General features: G+C 35.4%; 1 protein-coding gene across 4 annotated transcripts in view; it reads left to right on the top strand.

Annotated features, from left to right (window-relative positions):
• The window catches only part of CDC73 (cell division cycle 73), a 239,475-nt gene that overhangs the window by 108,151 nt on the left and 111,799 nt on the right, over positions 1 to 19,525 (top strand). For 2 of the 4 annotated variants that reach the window (XM_081825155.1, XM_081825153.1), the window contains one exon: positions 138 to 6,288. In XM_081825155.1, the coding sequence (XP_081681281.1) occupies positions 138 to 148 (11 nt within the window). In that variant the 3' untranslated portion in view covers positions 149 to 6,288. Of the gene's footprint in view, positions 1 to 137; positions 6,289 to 13,786; positions 16,899 to 19,525 lie in introns of those variants that run through there. The other 2 variants (XR_014146573.1, XM_081825154.1) reach the window with 2 other exon arrangements.

Raw genomic sequence — 19,525 nt, 5'->3', positions numbered from 1 at the left:
TCCAGTTTTTTAGAAAACAAAACATCCTGTATATTTTTGAATTTTAAGTTAAAATGTTAACTTATTTTTACATGTAATATTCTAAAAATCCTACAATTCCTGTAATCGTTATAACCTATTATAATATTATTTTTCAGGTACATGGTAAAGCATAAATCCCACTTGAGATTCTGAATTTTACTTGGTTTCCTCTTTTTCTGGAGATCTGGATTAAGAAGCATGGATATACCTTGACCTAAAGACTGAGACTCAAGCTTTATGAATTTATCAAGAACTTACAAATGAAGAAGGTCACAAATCGATCTTTTATAAGACCTTATTTGATGCTTTATGCTTCAAAGGGATGATGCTTGTCATCCATATAAGCAAACTTTTTGGCTTACAACTATTTTTTTAATATTAGCCTTCTAGTCTGTAATGGAAATTGTATATTTTGATAGAAGTTTTTTCTCCATTGGTTAAATTAGCATTACTTAAAATTTGTTTCTTTAGAAAATAAATACAGGTTATAAACGTGTGTATATTTAGAGGTTAAAAGGCTCTCTAGGCCATCTTGCTTCTGATTTTTCATTGCTCTATAATTCCTTTTATTGAAAATACTATGTTATGAATGATACTAAATTTTAGTCTCTGGAACTTCCAAAACTAGCAAAGGGATGTGACTATTTTGAATGAATCAGAATGTCAACTGTATGTATACTATACCTATACTTATTCTTTATTTAAAAAAGAAAAATGAAAAATCAAGAACAATTCTTCAGCTTTGGTTGAACTGTTCAGCCTTTCCAAGACTTCTTTACTTAAAATGAATACATTTAATGAATGTACATTCTTCTCACTGACTTTGGTGATTTTAAAACTTAGAATGATATTTCTCTCTGTGCTATCTTTCCATTTGAAAAATCTCAAAACACAGATTAAAAACCTGTTAGGTTATAGTACTTTTTATTTTGGGAGCCAGAGTATGTTTGGGGGAAGGAAATGTATTAGTCCTACTGCAGTGTAACTTTAACTTTCTTTTTTTTTCTCGTAAGTTCACCTTTGATTCTTACTTTATATGTATGGCATAGGATTTTGAGACTTCTGTTTCTAGGCATGTTGATCTTGGAGTTCTTATCTTCCATTATCCCTAAATATTGATAAACTCCCCCAGACACCAAAGAACACATTTGCTTAATTAAGTGTCTGAACAGAAACAAGATAAAAACACTGGTATTTTTATGTGCGTGTTCAAAATCGTATAAAATATAAAACCTATATTTTAACTTAGTAAAATATTTTACTACTTCTCTACTTTGGAGTGTTGCATCCAAGGTACAAATGAATGAGCATTTTCCTTGAGTCTTGATTTCACCTTTTATTACTTAAAAGCAACTTGGAACCTCTACTCCCTTAAAGAGTTTTTGCCATTAGGATCGTTGCTGATCTTTCATCTTGTGTCATTTTTTTCCTCTATTCGCCCCCCCCCCCCAAGTGATTTCTCTTAGGTCAACATTTTTTTTTTTTGGTAAACATTTAGCTCCTTGTTATGCTGACATTACCTAGCCTCATTTTGAAATTTAATACTATCATAAAAATGAGAAGCACTTACTATTTATTTTTAATCACAAAAGTCCATACTAGTAGTGAATAGAAAAAATATTTATTCATATAGAATTCACTAGGTTCTTAAGAAAAGCAGTCAGCATTTTAAATTATTAGATTGTAGGATATTTATAAGGTTTGAACAGATTCTACCCCCTTCCTTTCTTTGCATCCTCTCTTCTTGAAAACAAAAGAGAACTCAAATTTGTTCACTTTAGAATTTCTCAGCATATAAACTGTCTTCAAAATAAATTATGTATTGTATAAACTTTCTCCATGATGAAATCGTCGAGGACTAGAATCTGTGATATTTTAATGTAAGATTACTTGTTAAGACTACTACAAGTGGACAAGAACTACCTTTCTATAAAGATTTTTAGTATTTATACTTATGTCATATAAGAAATTTACTTGATACAGAGTGTGGTTAAAATTGGGAACATCTACTTTAAACAGCGTTTATTTTTCTATCTTGAATTTGCCTTATGTATATTCAAAGGCTTCTGGAAATACTGTAAAGGAACATTAGGAAAAGTACAAATATGCTGTGCTATGTATTTTAAAATCAGACCCTTAGTATGTACTTATTTTCTTTTTCTTTTTTCAGTAGTTCAGTCCCTTATTTAGGTCCATGTAATTAATTTAATAGCCACTAATTCCAAAAACAAATTTTTTTCAGCCAATCATTATTATCTCATGACTCCCAAGTCCTACAGCAGCACCTATCACTGTGCCTTGCACATAGTAGGCATTCAGTAAATAATTTATATGCATGAATGATTTTTCAGTGTGACTGATTTATTACAAAAAGTACTTTGACTAGGTCTTAGAGTTTGAAAATACAGAATTACAGGGAATGAAGAGGTATACACAGATATTTTAATGGAAATGAGGTATGCATTAATAAACTTGACCTACCCGGAAGTTACTGTTAACTGGAGACACCCTTGTCTTGTCCCACTGGTAAAAGAAAATTCCATTTCTTTATTCATAGGACCCTCTTCTGAGTCAGGTAACATTAAGAAGCTTGTTAGTTTCAGTCATTAACTCTCAACCCTGACTGCACATTAGAATCATTTGGGGGACCATTTAAATATACTATTGCCTGATTCCTGATTCTGATTTAATTTGGGCTGAGACCTGATCATCAGTATTTTTAAAAAGTTCTCTAGGTAATTTCATGTTCAGAAAGGATTGAGAATCACTGATTTAATTTGTTACTGAAAACAATGCCAGTATTAAATGTTGTGTTTCCTCCTCATCTCCTTTCCTCCTCTCCTCTCCTTTTTTTTTTCTTTTTTCTTTTCTTTCCTTTCCTGCTTTTTTTTTTTCTTTTGATGACCACCCTTTACACTAGACCATCCCCCTTATTGATAGTATTGGCCTATAGTTCCACATGACAAATTCAAGTCTTATTTATTTAATATAGGAGTATTTTGCTGTTTAATATTTAAACAATGTTTAATATATTTCATTATAAACTAGTATTACAGTTTATGATTTGTTTCCCATGTGTCCATATCTTTTACTAACTTTTTTTTAACAGCAGCATGACAACAATCCATACAGACATAACTAGTTCATAATGAGGAAAATTTCGTAATTAATTTTTAAGGTAGAAGAAAGTAAAGTATCAATTTCTTATCTGCCATGCAGAATTAGAGTTTGCTTATGAAAGGAAAGAGGCATACTTTTTGATTGGTCTGCACAGAAAAGTAAAAGTAAATTATTCATTTAAATAAAATTCATTATCAAACATTAAAGGAAATATTTTTCCTAAATAAAAATTTTTGTGACTCCTAACAAAGTTAAAGCGATACATTCTTTTTTGGAGGGTGGGGAGGGCGTATTTAGTTGACATATTTCTTACTATATAACAGTTCCATTTTATTGGTATTAACAATAGAAATGATGATAGGATATACATATGTGGCCAGAAATAAAAGTGCCACTTTGTCAGATAACGATTATCTGAGTCTCAGTTGTTGAACTAATTAGTTTTTGAGACCAGCAGTGCATTTTGTAAATATTATAAAAGCTAATCAAAATTAAAACATGAAAAATAAATTTAATTACATGCGCCTTAATATTACTTGACTGAATTTTTATTCACTTGGATTTGATATTCAACTGGTTACCCTAACCATAGTAAATTAACTTTATAAAAGGACAAATGACTGAATTTGACTTAAATTAAGAACTGGATTAGGAATTTCGAAATGCTGTGTCCTGTATATTCTGGCCTGTCCATTGCCACATTTGGCTGGATAGTGGTGCCAGCATGGTTTCTATATTAATATGTTGGAATAATAACTAAGGAAAAATTGAAAATGTATAATAGGTGTATAAAGAATTATATTTAGTAAATGCATAATAGGCAATAATACTTGCAGGTCATTGATCTGGTTGGGCTTATATGTATTATTTTAGGTAGTGTTTATTAGAGTATCTTGGGAGTTATAAATGTATGCCATTTAAATGAGCAAAGCTAATGAAATTTTATTGCCAAAATTCAAAAAGTGGGGTGCTACTATGTCAAATTTAAGTAAATGATGTATCTGAGAATTTTGTTTGCTACTGAATTCCCTTTCTATCCAGTTTAAGTTTACTAAAAGTTACTTAACCTCCAAGTTTGATTATAGTGCTTTATATATAATGTAGTTCATTTACATGGTATAGGCACTATAAATGATTGTTTAGCCACCAATCTTTCTCAAGCAAAGTGGTTCTTGAATGGAGCTTAAATTTGGGCCATGTGATCTGATAAAATGTTCGGTGATTCTTACTCCATTTCAGTGGATTTTTACATTTAAAGTTTAATTGTAAATAAAACATTTTGTAGTACTTTACTTCAACAGTCTTGGGGACATTCCCACCCCACTTCTACCCTGCTCTTCATCCCTCCATCCAAAAAATCACACTCAACCAAGAATACAGAAACTGTATTATGGGGTAGGATATGGATGATGACCGTCTTTCCATAAAAGGATTTATGAGATTTTTCAGGCATAGTATTTCTGTTTTGAAAATAAATGCAATGTGAGTTTTCACTTTGAAAACTAATGAGTTAAGTACATTTATAGTCTTCTGTTAATGAGTTAAATAACGTAGAGAATTATAGTTCTTCCTAGAAGTAACAAGCCACATGCTTTATTGAGCTGAGTTTGCTTATGGTCCAGTTTACTGTCTCCTTTATTGTTTTAATAGAATTAAGAATGTATCTGGTAAATTACATCATCTTTACAGTTTGAGTACCCTGACTTTAACATTTTATAGTTTGAAAACAAGCTGTACTGCGCATATAATCAAATCATTAACAGCATCATCCTACTGGTTGTGCCAGTGATAATGTGTGACTCTTTTGCAACGGAATTCCTTTAATGAAGAATTTAATGGGCCCTACTCAAACTTAATTTCCATTCAGTTCATAAGTGCCCACTAAATATGTGTTTTATCCTGCTCTTCTGTTCATTTGATTATCTGCTCTTAGGCAGATGAGCATTCACATAACTAAAATAGATATAGCAAGAGTTGTAGATGCTGTTGGATTTTTTTCAAGGCTCAAAGGTGCTAGTATATAACAGCACATTGCCAAATAAGCTTTTTTTCCTCTTATTTTCCAAAACACTTTCCATTTTTATTTAATTGTGTAATGATCAGGTGTTTAACATAAAAAGTAGCTCTAGAGAAGGATGTGTTGTTGAGTCTGTCATAATTATTTGTAGGTACTTCGTTACAGAATTATAGTTTATAATTAATTCATCATCCAGAGAATGTTGATTTATACTACACAACTAATGTAAATAGGGCTCAGCCTATATAAGAAAGAAGAAATCAGATTTGGTTAATCACACTTGAATATTTTTTTGGACTGTACTTGATTTACCAAGAATTTCCAAATGGATACCCAGTGAGTTACACAACATTCGCTGTGATAAAATATGGTAATTTACACTCACAGAAGAACTGCGTTCATGGAGTATACCATGTTAAAAATGTAAATATGGTAATGGCATCAATTTCTCTTTAAAATTGTTAAATAATATAAATATGTCTTTCTTTAAAATGGAATAGTTTGAAATTTTATCAAGTTGGTGTGTGTAATGGTTGGGGAAGATCAAATGAGCTTGCTCATGGCTTATTCGATTATTTTAGCCCAATTGGGCATCACTAATGTTTATGGTCATTTTGACTGTAAAACAGTTTTAAAGTATTTGTATTCTTAGTTATGTGTTTTTATTTCATTATACACCGTTGAGTACAAAAAGGAAGTGTAAGGGTTACTGATGATGAAATAAACTGAGGGTCATTAATGTAGTTGATGTAGGAATTTGAAGAGAAAGAAGAAATTATATGGGAACTCCAACTCAGTGGGAAAAAAATGTAGTAGAATTTGGGCAGTGTGTATCTTTTGGGGGTTTATACATAAATTTAAGTGAAACTAGGCAAACCTGTGGTATGATATTTCTCCATCAGCATTGAGTGGCTTGATTGCAGGTGTAGAGAAAGCAAATAGATTTTCAACTTTTGATGGAAGTAAAAGCAGGCCGGGGTGGTGAAGATATTCACAAGTGATGATTATAGTACCAGAATATGGAATCTTAGCTCTTCAAGGAATAAACAATATAAAGGAGGTTGTGGATTGTATGAAAGTGGGGCTGACCCATGAACTGAAAACGTCAGTGAAATGAAGCTAAAAGTAAATCTGAAAGAGAAGAGAGGATGGGATATATAAAATCAAGATTTCAGAGAGGTGATAGGATATTGATGAGGAAAAGTCAAAAACTTGAAAGTGACTGAGATAGGAGAAGAGCTCTTTGGAGTCAAAGATCTGAGACCACGGTTACTCATGTGAGTGTTGAAATAACAGAACGACAAGAATAGGGGTGGCAGGGAAGATAGCCACAGGCTATGACTCAGGTCAATGGCAACAAGAAAATCGTAACTGGATAGCATGAGCTTTAAAGGATCCATGCTCAAAATCATTGGCTTTGTATCAAGAGATCAGTGAATGTACATTTAGATATTTTAGGATTTTTTTTAAAGGTATATAGATCATTTCAATGTCCCCCTCTAACTTTTTTTTTAAATTATGTGCATGTTCCATTAGCACAGATTATGAGAGCTTTTATTGTACTAAGTCCTCTCTGACAGCCTTTCTACCTTCTCTGAGTCTTGTTTTCCCCAATTTGTTCCCACATCAGGCTAGTTCTTGTATTCTTTGCCTCTTCTGTAGTGCAGTGATAACTGGGAGTGGATAAAATTCTTTTTTTGGAAGACCTGAGCACCACTCTGTTCTGAGGTTCCATAACGTGCCCAAACTCCTAGTTGTATGTACATCTCATTTCTGAGGGAGAACACCATGAATGGTTCCCAAAGTGGCTACAGGTACTGGAAAAAAGGAATACCTGGAAGTACTGGAGGTTGTAAAGGTTTTTTCATTGACTTTTCTATGGGCATCTTCTTATCCTCAGTTTGTTTTATTCTAGATTTTGGATGAGAATTCTTGGAATGTTGTCAGCTTTCTTTTCCTACAGTGAGGTGGGTTAGATGTTTTTTTGAGCCTAATCTAAATCTTACCTGAATGTTTCTTTCTTTGGTTTCCTTGTTAACATGAGGTGGTGTGTGTCTTTTCTTGTTTGGTGGCTGATGGTTTACTGCTTTTTCCTTTTTTCTCACTCCCCTACCAATTCTTTAGTTGTTAAGTGTGATGGAGCTCTGATCTCACTTTACTTCATTGTCTTCACCCAGAAATGACCTTACCTATTCTTTTTTTTTTTTTTTTTTTAGATTTTTTTTTTATTTATTTATCTGAGAGAGAGAATGGGAGACAGAGAGCATGAGAGGGGGAGGATCAGAGGGAGAAGCAGACTCCCCGCTGAGCAGGGAGTCCGATGCGGGACTCGATCCCGGGACTCCAGGATCATGACCTGAGCCGAAGGCAGTCGCTTAACCAACTGAGCCACCCAGGCGCCCCGACCTTACCTATTCTTAATGGAGGAAACAAGCCATGGAATTCTCAGTACTATATCTCAAAAACGTGTGCATATAATAATCTTTCTTTCCTCCTATTACAGTGATTTAAATGTCCTGTCATCCATCAAGGACTTGTTTATTCATATGTGTTCTCCTACAACCTCCCCCCACTATCATCAGTTTTACCCTATTATTGTTTCTTCTCTAGTTTGTGTCTTCATCCTGTCAGCACCCTGTACTTCTCCCTTCCACCCACATTTAAACTGGGTTGCACCTTTCATCTTAAACAGGGTTCTAGGGAGGTGGCTTGAGTATGAGCACCTCACTCTCAAAGATTCATGGAGTTAGAGGAAAAGAGTGCAGTCCACATGGGTGGTACTAGGAAGACTAGCTTCAGGGTACCTGCTGGGCTACTGCATGGTAGGCTGTCAGTTCCTGTTTGTATGGGTCCTGGCAGCTTGCTGGTTAACACATCCTCAGCCCACAGAAGCAGAGGTAACTGGCTTGCTTGTATTGCCCGTGGGTTTATTGCCACTCTGACTGTCCCACAATTTGACTTGTGCCAAAGGGTGAATGAGTCAGCAAAGGAAAATAGTCTAGAGAAGCCTAAAAAAAAAAAAAAAAATTCAGAAGTGGGTGGTGGTGAAAAAGAATTGCTGGTGGAGATGGATGACAACTTTAATTTTAAAAAAGCACATGAGGAAATTCACAGTGTGAAGTAAACTTTCTGTAAATTAAAAGCCCAACACATTAAAATGTAGTAAAAGTGGGAAATAGTAAAAGTGGGAAATGGCCATCTTGAGGACCAAATTAGTGGCCTGGAATTTGTGCAGTAGTAGTTCTGTCTAGAAAAGCAAAACCCAAAGACCTGGAGATTGCAGTAAAAATTGAAAACACCTTAAAGAAAAGTTTAGGATATTTAACGTGAATAAGTGAAGAAAAAAGGAAACAGACTTAAGAAAACAATTCGTAAATACTAGAGGACAGTTACACTGGTTTGAAAGGGTTCTTGCTATACATGTTCCATGTAACATCAAGGGGCATGAAAGACACCTAGGTGGACATTTCATTCAAATATTTATTGTTTACTTCATGGCAGTGATAAGAACTGTTTTAGTCGCCAGAATTCAGGGTGAACAAAGAATTGAGCCATGCCTTCATTGAGTAGGAAGAGGTAGACAAGAAGAAGATGAATGAATGTGTCAGATGTGAATAAGTGATACAGAAAAAAAATAGTGACAGTGTCGGGATAAGGTAGAGGCAAGATTTACTATTTTATATGGGTTGACATTTGAGCAGCAATTCGGAGGAAGTAAGGGAACCAACCTCATAAATATCTGGGGAGAAAGTACTCCAGAGAGCGAACAGGAAGTTTAAAAACCTTAAGGGAGTATCATAGCTGCGACTCAAAGACTGGCAAGGAGGCCCCTTGGGTAGAGCTGAGGGAGCAAGAACAGTAAGAGGTGAGCACAGAGTGGCAGCAGGAGAAAAGATTGTGTGGGGCTTTGTAGACTGTTGTAAAGCGCTTGGCTTTTATTCATTGGTACATATGGGAAGCCATTGGAGAGTTTTTGGGCAGAGGAGTGACCTCATGTGACTTTAGTTTCAAGAGTCACAATGCTGTTGGAAAATAGACTGTGAGGAGTAAAGGCAGAAGCTGGGAGACCAGCTCATTAGATATTTCAGTAATTTAGGTAAATCATTAAGGCTTGGACCAATGTGGTAATTGGTGGAGGAGTGACAAATAGATTCTGGAAATAATTTAAAAGTAGATGGATTGGGTGTGGTGTGTGATTATTAATAGAGTCAACAATCAGGTTTTTTGTTTTTGGCTTTTGCCTAAATAATTGGAGGGATGGGGTTTCTGCTTACTATGCTAGGAAAGAATTGTATAAGGGTTAGATTTGGGGATGGTAGCAGCTGAGGGAATCAGGAGTTTTGGGGAATGTTGAGTTTGAGATGCTTGTTATACATGCAGGAGGAGATACTCAAATTCTTCAATTTCAGGGTAAAGAGAGGAATTTATAGAGGAAAAAAATCAAACCTCCAAGCTTTAGAGAATGGCTACAACTAAATCTGTTTCCCAGTTGAGACCATTTATCTTGAGGCTATGCAAGGATCCAAAGAGTGTATCTCCCAAGTAACCTCAGTTGAAGAAAATGCACATTAGAACTTTTAAGAACTTCAAACAAATAAAGACCTGTATTCTGTGGTAGAGTGACTGGGAATTTTAATGTTAAGTGATAAGTATTCTTGAAGCAGGAAAGACATACTACCTGGGAAATCTCATCATTAACTTTAAGTACTAAGCTATCTCAGTAAAACCTAGAAGTGAGGCCTGAGCAGGGAGTAAAGAGGGAAAGCATCCTAAATTTCTCATCCCTGGTGAGAAAAATGATTTTATGGAAGATGAACAACACTTGTTCTTGCAATTAATCGGAAGTTCTATATTTTTGACAAATAACTTTTTAATTTTTTTTAAGATTTTATTTATTTATTTGACAAAGCACAAGCAGGGGGAGTGGCAGGCAGAGGGAGAGGGAGAAGCAGGCCTCCCGCTTAGCAAAGAACCTGATGCTGGGCTTGATCCCAGGGCCCTGGGATCATGACCCGAGCTGAAGGCAGACGCTCAATGGACTGTGAGCCACCTAGGTGCCCCAACAAATAACTTTCTAAAACCCACTAAAGCACTTTGGAATATTTAGAAAAAAACAAAACATTGTATTAAGGGTTTGGAGATTTTTAAATAGGTCAGGAAATTATTTCCAAGTTGTTAAATTGTGAAGATACAGACATTTTGATAGGTATTATGTTTTCAGCTGCAAAAGCACAAAATAAAAAAATTTTTTCCAATAACCATTTTAAAAATGTTCTTTCCATAGCAGTTTTTTCCCAGCAGTAATTGCTTTCTTGTTCATTCACACTTCTGATCATCTGACTTCATAGTAATTTCTAACCTTGTTATTTGGCAAAGAGCTAATTTAGTTTTAAGAGAAAGGTCAACTCTGTCATTTTCTTGTTCCCACTTGCTTCCATTTTTACTGTTATCTTTAAGGTATTTTTGTTTGTTCGTTTTGTTTTGTTTTTCTCAGAGATCTCTCTATGCCACTTTTCTATTTTGTAAAGTATAAAGTGTTGTCTGTCACACTATGCTGGATGAGGGAATGAGAATTTCACTGTCAGGTCTTTTTCTTCCCTCAATTCACCTTGTACTGTATAGAGATCAAGTGAAGGCATCTCTGTCAATTCATATATTAACTATTAATAAAGCTTAATTTAACTGCAAATATATATTTTAGTGTCTTCTTCCCACACCCGACTAAATCATCTTGCATGCTCCCCACAGTGTGCATGCTGTACTTTGGAGACCAATAGCATTAAGTAAAAATGTTTTCATACAGTATTTATCAAAAAGTGTGTGGACCAGGAGCATTAGCATTCCACAGTGGGGGTGAATTGTGTGATTGTTCAAGTACAGATTCCTTGACCTCTATTTCAGATTTACTGAATGGGTTTTTGTGGTGTGAGAAAGCCAAAGAATCCACATATTTAACAAGATTCTCATGTGATTCACGGATGCACTATTTTGAGAGTCATTGACTTTGAAAACCTGAAGCCAGATTATATTTTCAACCTCATCAAATGCTTCCCTCCCAAAAATTTAGGTCCACATATACCGCTTTGCAGTCTTTCAACATGCCATCCCTTTTCATAGCTCCATGCCTTAGTAAATGTTCCTTTCCCTGCATAGAAGATGTTCTTACCTTTCAAGACAGTTCAAATTCACACCTGTGAAATTCACGTCTGTACTTATCAAATAACACATTTGTGTTTTTGTGATTTCTGCCCATTGTTTGCCAATGTTAGTCTTGTCCCATATGAGAAGAAAAATCAGACCGTACTTAATGCTCTTAAAACCAATGGAACAGAGATAGATGTGTTTGCATCAATGTCATCTATGTTGATTGATTTAAGAACGGAAAACCAACTCTTCATTTCCCACATATATGACATCTACCTCACTTTAAAACCTTAAAGAAATCTATATATGTGAGGATTATCACAGAGATTGTCTCGGAAGAAATGAAACACACTAAAATACGTATGAAAGACTAAGCAAAGGTATACCAATATCCAATAAGGAGTAAGTATTCCCATTTTTCTTCTGTATGTTTATAGCACCAGTGTGCTGTAATTAATCATATTTCAAGATGGTGAGGTGGACCAGTTAACAAGTTAACTGTCTCTCAGCTCCAAATCCTCCCTTCTTTGCCCTATTTTGCGATACTGAAACTGGACCCTGTCCAGGTTTCTCCTGCACAGGCTTGATGTTAAGCTGTCACTGGAGGAACAACATAAGGCCATAACAGAAGAGTTTCTTTTTCTGTTTCTGGTGTGCTGTGTTTGACTTCGCTGACACCAGCAGCAGATTAGCATGCAGAAGGTCTGGGAGCCCCCATTCAACAGCCTTCATCGATCATCTGCAGCCCACACCTTCCTGAAAGTTCCTTTGCTCAAGGGAAGTTCCTAAAGACCAACTGTGACCCACCCACACCCTCCAGGGCCTCCACCACCTGATGAGGTGCTCCAACTAGGCCAGCTCCACCTCCCCGCAGCTGTTAGTCTCTGTTTCTGTGTGAGCCATGCCCTCTCTGCTGAGTTCTGACTCACCAGGGTAGGGTGGGGAGTGCGGTGGCTCTTACAAGTTCTTTCTTTTTTATTCTCCCACCGCTACAGAAGGAATAACTTCTTTCTAATTTCTATATGTATTAGAATCTTCAACCACCTTTTATTAACCGTTCTGTATATTTGATTTTCTCTATCAAGATTACTGATGGGGTTCCTGTCTCCTGACCGGATTCTGACTGATATATGGGGGTATGCTGCTCATGAGAGGTTTCTTTGAAAGTAAGGAATAAACTACTTCTTAGAAGCTGTGTTGCATCAGGAAGGACCACTGTGGTAGAATTATGGTTTACATAAATATTTGAAGTTTCAGAAAGAGCAAATGAGAAAAACAACACTGGGGTGAATGTGTGGAAACAAGAGAGAGAGAAAGATTTGATAGAGTTTTGGTGGCTGGCCTGATTGAAACCATGGTGGTGGTGGGCATCTTTAGATCAATAAATACTAGTTTATTCACATGCTACAAAAAAATACAAAAGGAGGTGATTACTGTGTCAGATTCCCAGGAACCTTCCAGAGCTAGTTTGCAGATAAATGGTCTAATATATAAACATCTCTCTCTCTTTTACATATTTAGCATTCTTTTTTTTTTTTTTAAAGATTTTATTTATTTGTCAGAGAAAGCACAAGCAGGGGGAGCGGCAGGCAGAGGGAGAAGCAGACTCCCCACTGAGCAAGGAGCTCCATGCGGGACTTGATCCTGGGATCCTGGGATCATGACCTGAGCCGACGCTTAACCGACTGATCCACCCAGATGTCCCAACATATTTAGCATTCTTCTACATTTTGCTTTGTTCACCTAAAAGTATATCTTGGAAATCATTGTATGTTTGTTCAGTTTTTTCCATCTTGTTCTCAGTTTTTTTTTAATTGAAGTAAACATATTGTAAATATCTTTTTCCTTTGAACTGGCTGTGTACTCTTTCACACTGGCTGTGCAGAGATGTGGAGGCATCTCTGGGTTGAGTACAATTCTGTACCATCATAAACAGTGTTGCAGTAAATATCTATGTACATATATATTTGTACGTATGTAAGAGTGTATCTTAGATAAATTACTGAAAGTGGCATGACTGACTCAGATCATGTATTTTTTAAACTTTTTATTTTGAAATAATTACAGAATCATAGAAAGTTGCAAAACTACTAGAGAGGTCCCAGGTGTCCCCCTACCCAATTTCTCCTAATGACATCATCTTATATAACTATAGTACAATATTAAAACCAGGACATTGATACAACCTACAATCTTGTTTAGATTTCCCACCAGTTTTACATGCCTTCATCTGTGTGTGTGTATGATTCTATGCAGTTTTATCACAAGTAGATTTGTGTAACCACCACCAAAGACAAGATGCAAAACCGTCCCATCAGTGCAAAGATCCTCTGTGCTACCCCTTTATAGCCACACCCACAGCGCCCGCTTCTCCGTCTCCCCATTCCTGCTCCTGGTAAGCAACTAATCTGCTCTCCAGGTCTATAATTTTGTCATTTTGAGAGTACAGTAGACCCTTCTTATCTGCGGTTTCACTCTCTGCAGGTTACAGTTACTCGTGGTCAACAGCTGTCTGGAGGGAGACGATCCTCTCCTTCTGATCATGTCGTCAAGAGGTCACTAGTAGCCTAACACTATTTCACAGTGTCATCACCTCACTTCACCTCATCACGTAGACATTTTATCATCTCACATCATCACAAGAAAAAGAAGGGTGAGTACAGTAAGGTAGTTTGAGAGAGAGACTACATTTACATAATTTTTATTACAGTGTGGTTATAAAGGTTCTATTTTATTTTTATACTAACTAAATAATAGTTACCTGTTTTAGTTATTAACCTTTTACTGTGCCTAATTTATAAATTAAAGTTGATCATAGGTATGTATGTATAGGAAAACAATATATATGGGGTTCGGTACTATCTCTGGTTTCAGGCATCCACTGGGGGTCTTGGAACATATCCCCTGCAGATAAGGGGAAACTACTGTTTTATATAAATGGAATCATACAACATGTAACCTCTGAGGTTGGCTTTTCTCATGTAGCATAGTCCCCTTGAGATCCATCCAACAGTTCCATGTGTCAGGAGTTGTTCCTTTTTATTTCTGAGTAGTGGTCACTGATATGGATGTATCATCATTTGGTTAACCATTCACCTATTGAAGGGTGTTAGGTTGTTTCCATCATTTGGCTATTACAAATAAATCTCTGAACATTCATATACACGTTGTTGTGTGTTTCTTTTCTGGGATAAATGTCTAAGACTGTGGTTGTTGGGTTGTATGGTAAGTATTATTTTAGTTTTTTAAAGAAACTGTCAAACTATTTTCCAGAATGTTGGTACCATTGTATATTCTCACTAGCTGTGTATGAGAGATCCAGTTTCTCCACATCCTTGCTTGCATTTTATATTGTCATGATTTTTTAGGAGTTTAGCTATTCTAATAGATGTATAGTGATGTATCTTAATGGTTTTAATTAGAATGTTCCCAGTGGCTAATGATGTTGAACATATCTTCAGGTACTAATTTGCTATCTGTATATTCTCTTTGGTGAAATGTGTGTTCATATCTTGCCCATTTTCTAGTTTGATTTTGGTTTTCTTTTTGCTGTTGAGTTCTTTATACAGGCAGTTCTCACTTTTCATGACTTTCCTTTTTTTCTTTGTTTGGAACAGTTCTTTTTTTTCCCCACTAGCTTTATTGATATATAATTGACATGTAACATTGGGTAAATCTGAGGTGTACAATATGATAATTTGATACATGTATCTATTGTGAAATGTTTACTACAATAAGATTAGTTAACACACCCTTTGCCTCACATAATTACCTTTTTTGTTGTTGTTATGGTGACATTTAAGATCTACAGTTCAAGCAACTTTCAAGTATGAATACACTATCATTAACCAAAGTCATCCTACTATATATTAGATTCCCAGAACTTACTTCTCTGGAAGTTTGTATGCTTTGACCAACATCTCATAATTTCTCTCACTGCCCAGTCCCTGGCAACCACCATTCTACTCTCTGCTTCTATGAATTTGGCTTCTTTAGAGTCCTCATTTAAGTGAGATCAGACAGTATTTGTCTTTCTCTGTCTGACTTATTTCACTTAACTTAATGCCCTCAAGGTCCAGCTATGTCACAAATGATAGGATTTCCTTTTATTTTATGGCTAAATAATATTCACATACCACATTTTTATTCATTCATCCATCCGTTGGTGGACATTTCAGTTGTTTCTATGTCTTGGCTATTGTGAATAATGGTGCAATGGACATAAAAGTAGATATCTCTTAGGGTTAGTGATTTAGTATCCTTTGGATATATACCCAGAAGTGGAATTCCTGGATCATATGGTAGTTCTATTTTTAGTTTTTTGAGGAGATTCCTCAATACTGTCTACTATAGTAGCTGTACCAGTTTACCCTATTCCTACCAATAGTGCACAAGGTTCCCTTTTCTCCACATTCTTAGCCACACTTATTATCTCTTGTCTTTTCAATAATAGTCATCCTAACAGGTGTGAGGTGACATCTTATTGGTTTTGGTTTGCATTTTCCTGATGATGAGTAATGTTGAGCACCTGTTCATGTATCTGTTGGCCATTAGTATATTTTCTTTGGAAAAATGTTATTCAGGTCTTTTGCCCATTTTTAAGTTGGATTATTTTATTTTTTGCTACTGGGTTGTATGAGTTCCTTATATATTTTGGGTATTATTACCCCTTAACAGATATTTGGCTTGGATGTGTTTTCTCCCACTTGGTAGGTTGCCTTCTCGTTTTGTTGTATGTTTCGTTTGCTCTGCAGAAGTTTTTTTTGGTTTGATGTAGTCCCATTTGTTAATTTTTACTTTTTGTTGCTTGTGCTTTTAGTGTCATATCTAAACAATCATTTCTAAAATTAGTGTCAGAGAGCTTTTGTCATATGTTTTCATCTAGGAATTTTAAGGTTTCAGGTCTTACATATAAGTTCTTAATCTACTTTGAGTTAATTTTTGTGAGTGGTCAAAGATAGGGGTCTATTTTCATTCTTTTGCATATACATAGCCAGTTTTTCCAGCACCGCTTATTGAAGAGACTGCTTTTTGCCCATTGAGTATTCTTGTCTTCCTTATTAAATATTAGTTACTTTATATGCATGGGTTTATTTCTGGGCTTCTGATTCTGTTTCATTGGTCTGTGTGTCTGTTTTTATGCCAATACCACTGTTTTGGTTACTATAGCTTTGTAATATAGTTTGAAATCAGGAGGTGTAATGCCTCCTGCTTTGTTCTTTCTCAAGATTACTTTGGGTATTTCAGGGGTTTTTTTGCAGTTCTATACAAATTTCAGTGTTGTTTTTTTCTATTTCTGTGAAATATGCCATTGGAATTTTGATAGAGATTGCATTGAATCTATAGATGGCTTTGGGTAGTATGGACATTTTAATAATACTAACTCTCTGATCCATGAACCTGAGATCTCTTTCCATTTATTTGTGTCTTCTTTAATTTTTTTCAGCCATATCTTAAAGTTTTCAGTGTATAGATCTTTTACTTTTTTTGGTTAAAATTATTTCTAAGTATTTTATTGTATTTGAGGCTATTGTAAATTAGATGGTTTTCTTTACTTCTTTTTCAGATAGTTCATTGTTAGTGTATAGAAAAACAACTGATTTTTTTAAAAATTCCAGTTAACATACAGTATAATATTAATTTCAAGTGTACAATATAGTGATTCAACACTTCCATGCATCAGCCAGTGCTCATCACAGCAAGTGCCCTCCTTAATCCCCATCACCTATTTCACCCATCCCCCACTCACCTCCCCTCTGGTAGCCATCAGTTTGTTCTCTATAGTTAAGAGTCTGTTTCTTGGTGTGCCTCTCTTTTTCCCTTTGCTCATTTGTTTTGTTTCTTAAATTCCATATGTAAGTGAAATCATGTGGTATTTGTCTTTCTCAGACTTATTTTGCTTAGCATAATACTCTGTTAGCTCCATCCACGTCATTGCAAATGGCAAGATTTATTTATTCTTTTTTATGGCTGAGTAATATTCCATTGTGTGTATGTGTGGTGTGTGTGTGTGTGTGTGTGTGTATCGTATCTTATATATATATGTATCACATCTTCTTTATCCATTCATCAATCGATGGACACTTGGGCTATTTCCATAATTTGGCTACTTTAGATAATGCTGCTATAAACGTCAGGGTGCATGTAACCCTTTGAATTAGTATTTTTTGTATTCTTTGGGTAAATACCTAGTCATGCGATTGCTGGATTGTAGGTAGGGTAGTTCTATCTTTAACTTTTTGTGGAGCCTCCATACTGTTTTCCAGAGTGGCTGCACCAGTTTGCATTTATGCATCTATATTCATCGGGGATATTGGCCTGGAGTTTTCTTTCCTTGTAGTATCCTTATCTGTTTTGGAATCTGGGTAATGCTGGCCGCATAAAATGAGTTTGGGAATGTTCCCTCCTCTTAATTTTTTCTGGAAGAGTTTGAGAAGAATTGGCATTTGATTCTTCTTTAAATGTTTTGTAGAATTCATGAGCAAAGCCACTTGGTCCTGGCTTTTCTTTGTTGGGAGATTGTTGATTACTGGTTCAATCTGCCTACTAGTAATTGGTCTGTTCAGGTTTCTTATATTTTTATAATTCAGTCTAGGTAGGTGTATGTTTCTGGGAATTTATCAATTTCTTGTAGGTTGTGCAGTTGTTAGCATATAATTTTTCATAATAGTCTCATGATTTTTTGTATTTCTGTGGTATCTGGCTTTTTTTTTTTTTTTTTTTTTTTAGAGAGAGAGCATGTGTGCACACATATGGGAGCTGGGGAATAGGGGCTAGGGGCAGAGGGAAAGGGAGAGAGAGAATCTTAAGCAGGCTCCACACTCACCTGAGCCTTATTCAGGGCTTGATCTCATGATGCTGAGATCATGACCTGAGCCAAAATCAAGAGTTGGACGCTTACCCAACTAAGCCACCCAGGCGCCCCTGCAGTATCCATTTTAATATCTTATTTTTCATTTATAATTTTATTTATTTGAGTCCTCTTCTCTTGGTAAGTCTAGCTAAAGGTTTGTTAATTTTACCTTTTTACAAAAACAACTGTTAGTTTTGTTGAAGTATTTTATTGCTTTTCTATTCCCTATTTCATATATTTCTGCTCTGATCTTTGTTATTTCCTTACATCTACTAACTTTGGGCTTAATTTGTTCTTTTTAGAATAATTCATTGAGGTATAAGGTTAGTTGTTTACTTGAGGTCTTTTTTTTTTTTTTTAAATGTGGTCACTTATTTGCTATAAACTTCCCTCTTAGAATTGCTTTTGCTGTATCCCATAAGGTTTGGTATGTTGCATTTCCATTTTCATTTGTTTAAAAATATTTATTTATTTCCCTTTTGATTTCTTCTTTCACCAAGTGATTGTTCCGATGTATGTTGTTTAATCTCCACGTATTTTTTAATTTGCCACTTTTCCTTTTACTGATTTTTAGTTTCATGCCATTGTGATCAGAAAAGATACTTGGTATGATTTCAGTATTTTTAAATTTGCTGAGAATTGTGACCTAACACATCCTGGAGTGTGTCCTGTGTGCTGATGAAAAGAATGTGTATTCTTCTGTTGGTGGATGGAATGTTCTATATATGTTTGGTTCATTTGGTCTGAAGTACAGTTTAAGTCCAATGTTTCTGTATTGATTTTCTGTCTGGATGATCTATCCATTGTTGAATGTGTAGTTTTGAAGTCCCCTACTATTATTGTTTTGTCTGTTTTTCCTTCAGATCTGTAAGTATTTGCTGTATATATTTAGGCACTCCAATGTTGGGTGTATAAATATTTACAGTTGTTATACCCTTTAACCCTTTCATCCTTGTATAATGGTTTACATAATTCTTCTTTGTGTATCATTACAGTTTTTCTCTTAAAGTCTGCTTTGTCTGCTCTAAGTATGGGTACCCTTGCTCTCTTTAAGTTTCCCTTAGTGTGGACTGTCTTTTTCTATCCCTTCACTTTCAGCCTGTGTATGTCCCTAGAGCTGACATGAATCTTTTGTAGGCAGCATAAACTCAGGTCTCTTTTTTATTTTTCTTATTCTTTCAGCCACTCTATGTCTTTTATTTTTAATTTTATTTTGTTAGTCACCATACAGTACCTCATTAGTTTTTGATGTAATGTTCCATGATTCATTGTTTTCATGTAACACCCAGTGCCCCATGCAATACGTGCCCTGCTTAATACCCATCACCGGCTAACCCATTTCCCCCGCCCCCCTCCCCTCTAAAACCCTT

The sequence above is a fragment of the Leptonychotes weddellii genome, chromosome 6 (assembly GCF_054177405.1).
Source record: "Leptonychotes weddellii isolate Sample4059 chromosome 6, ASM5417740v2, whole genome shotgun sequence".
Lineage (NCBI taxonomy): Eukaryota > Metazoa > Chordata > Mammalia > Carnivora > Phocidae > Leptonychotes > Leptonychotes weddellii.
The sequence above is the reverse complement of the archived record's forward strand: the minus strand, read 5'-3'. Positions and strand labels throughout refer to the sequence as shown.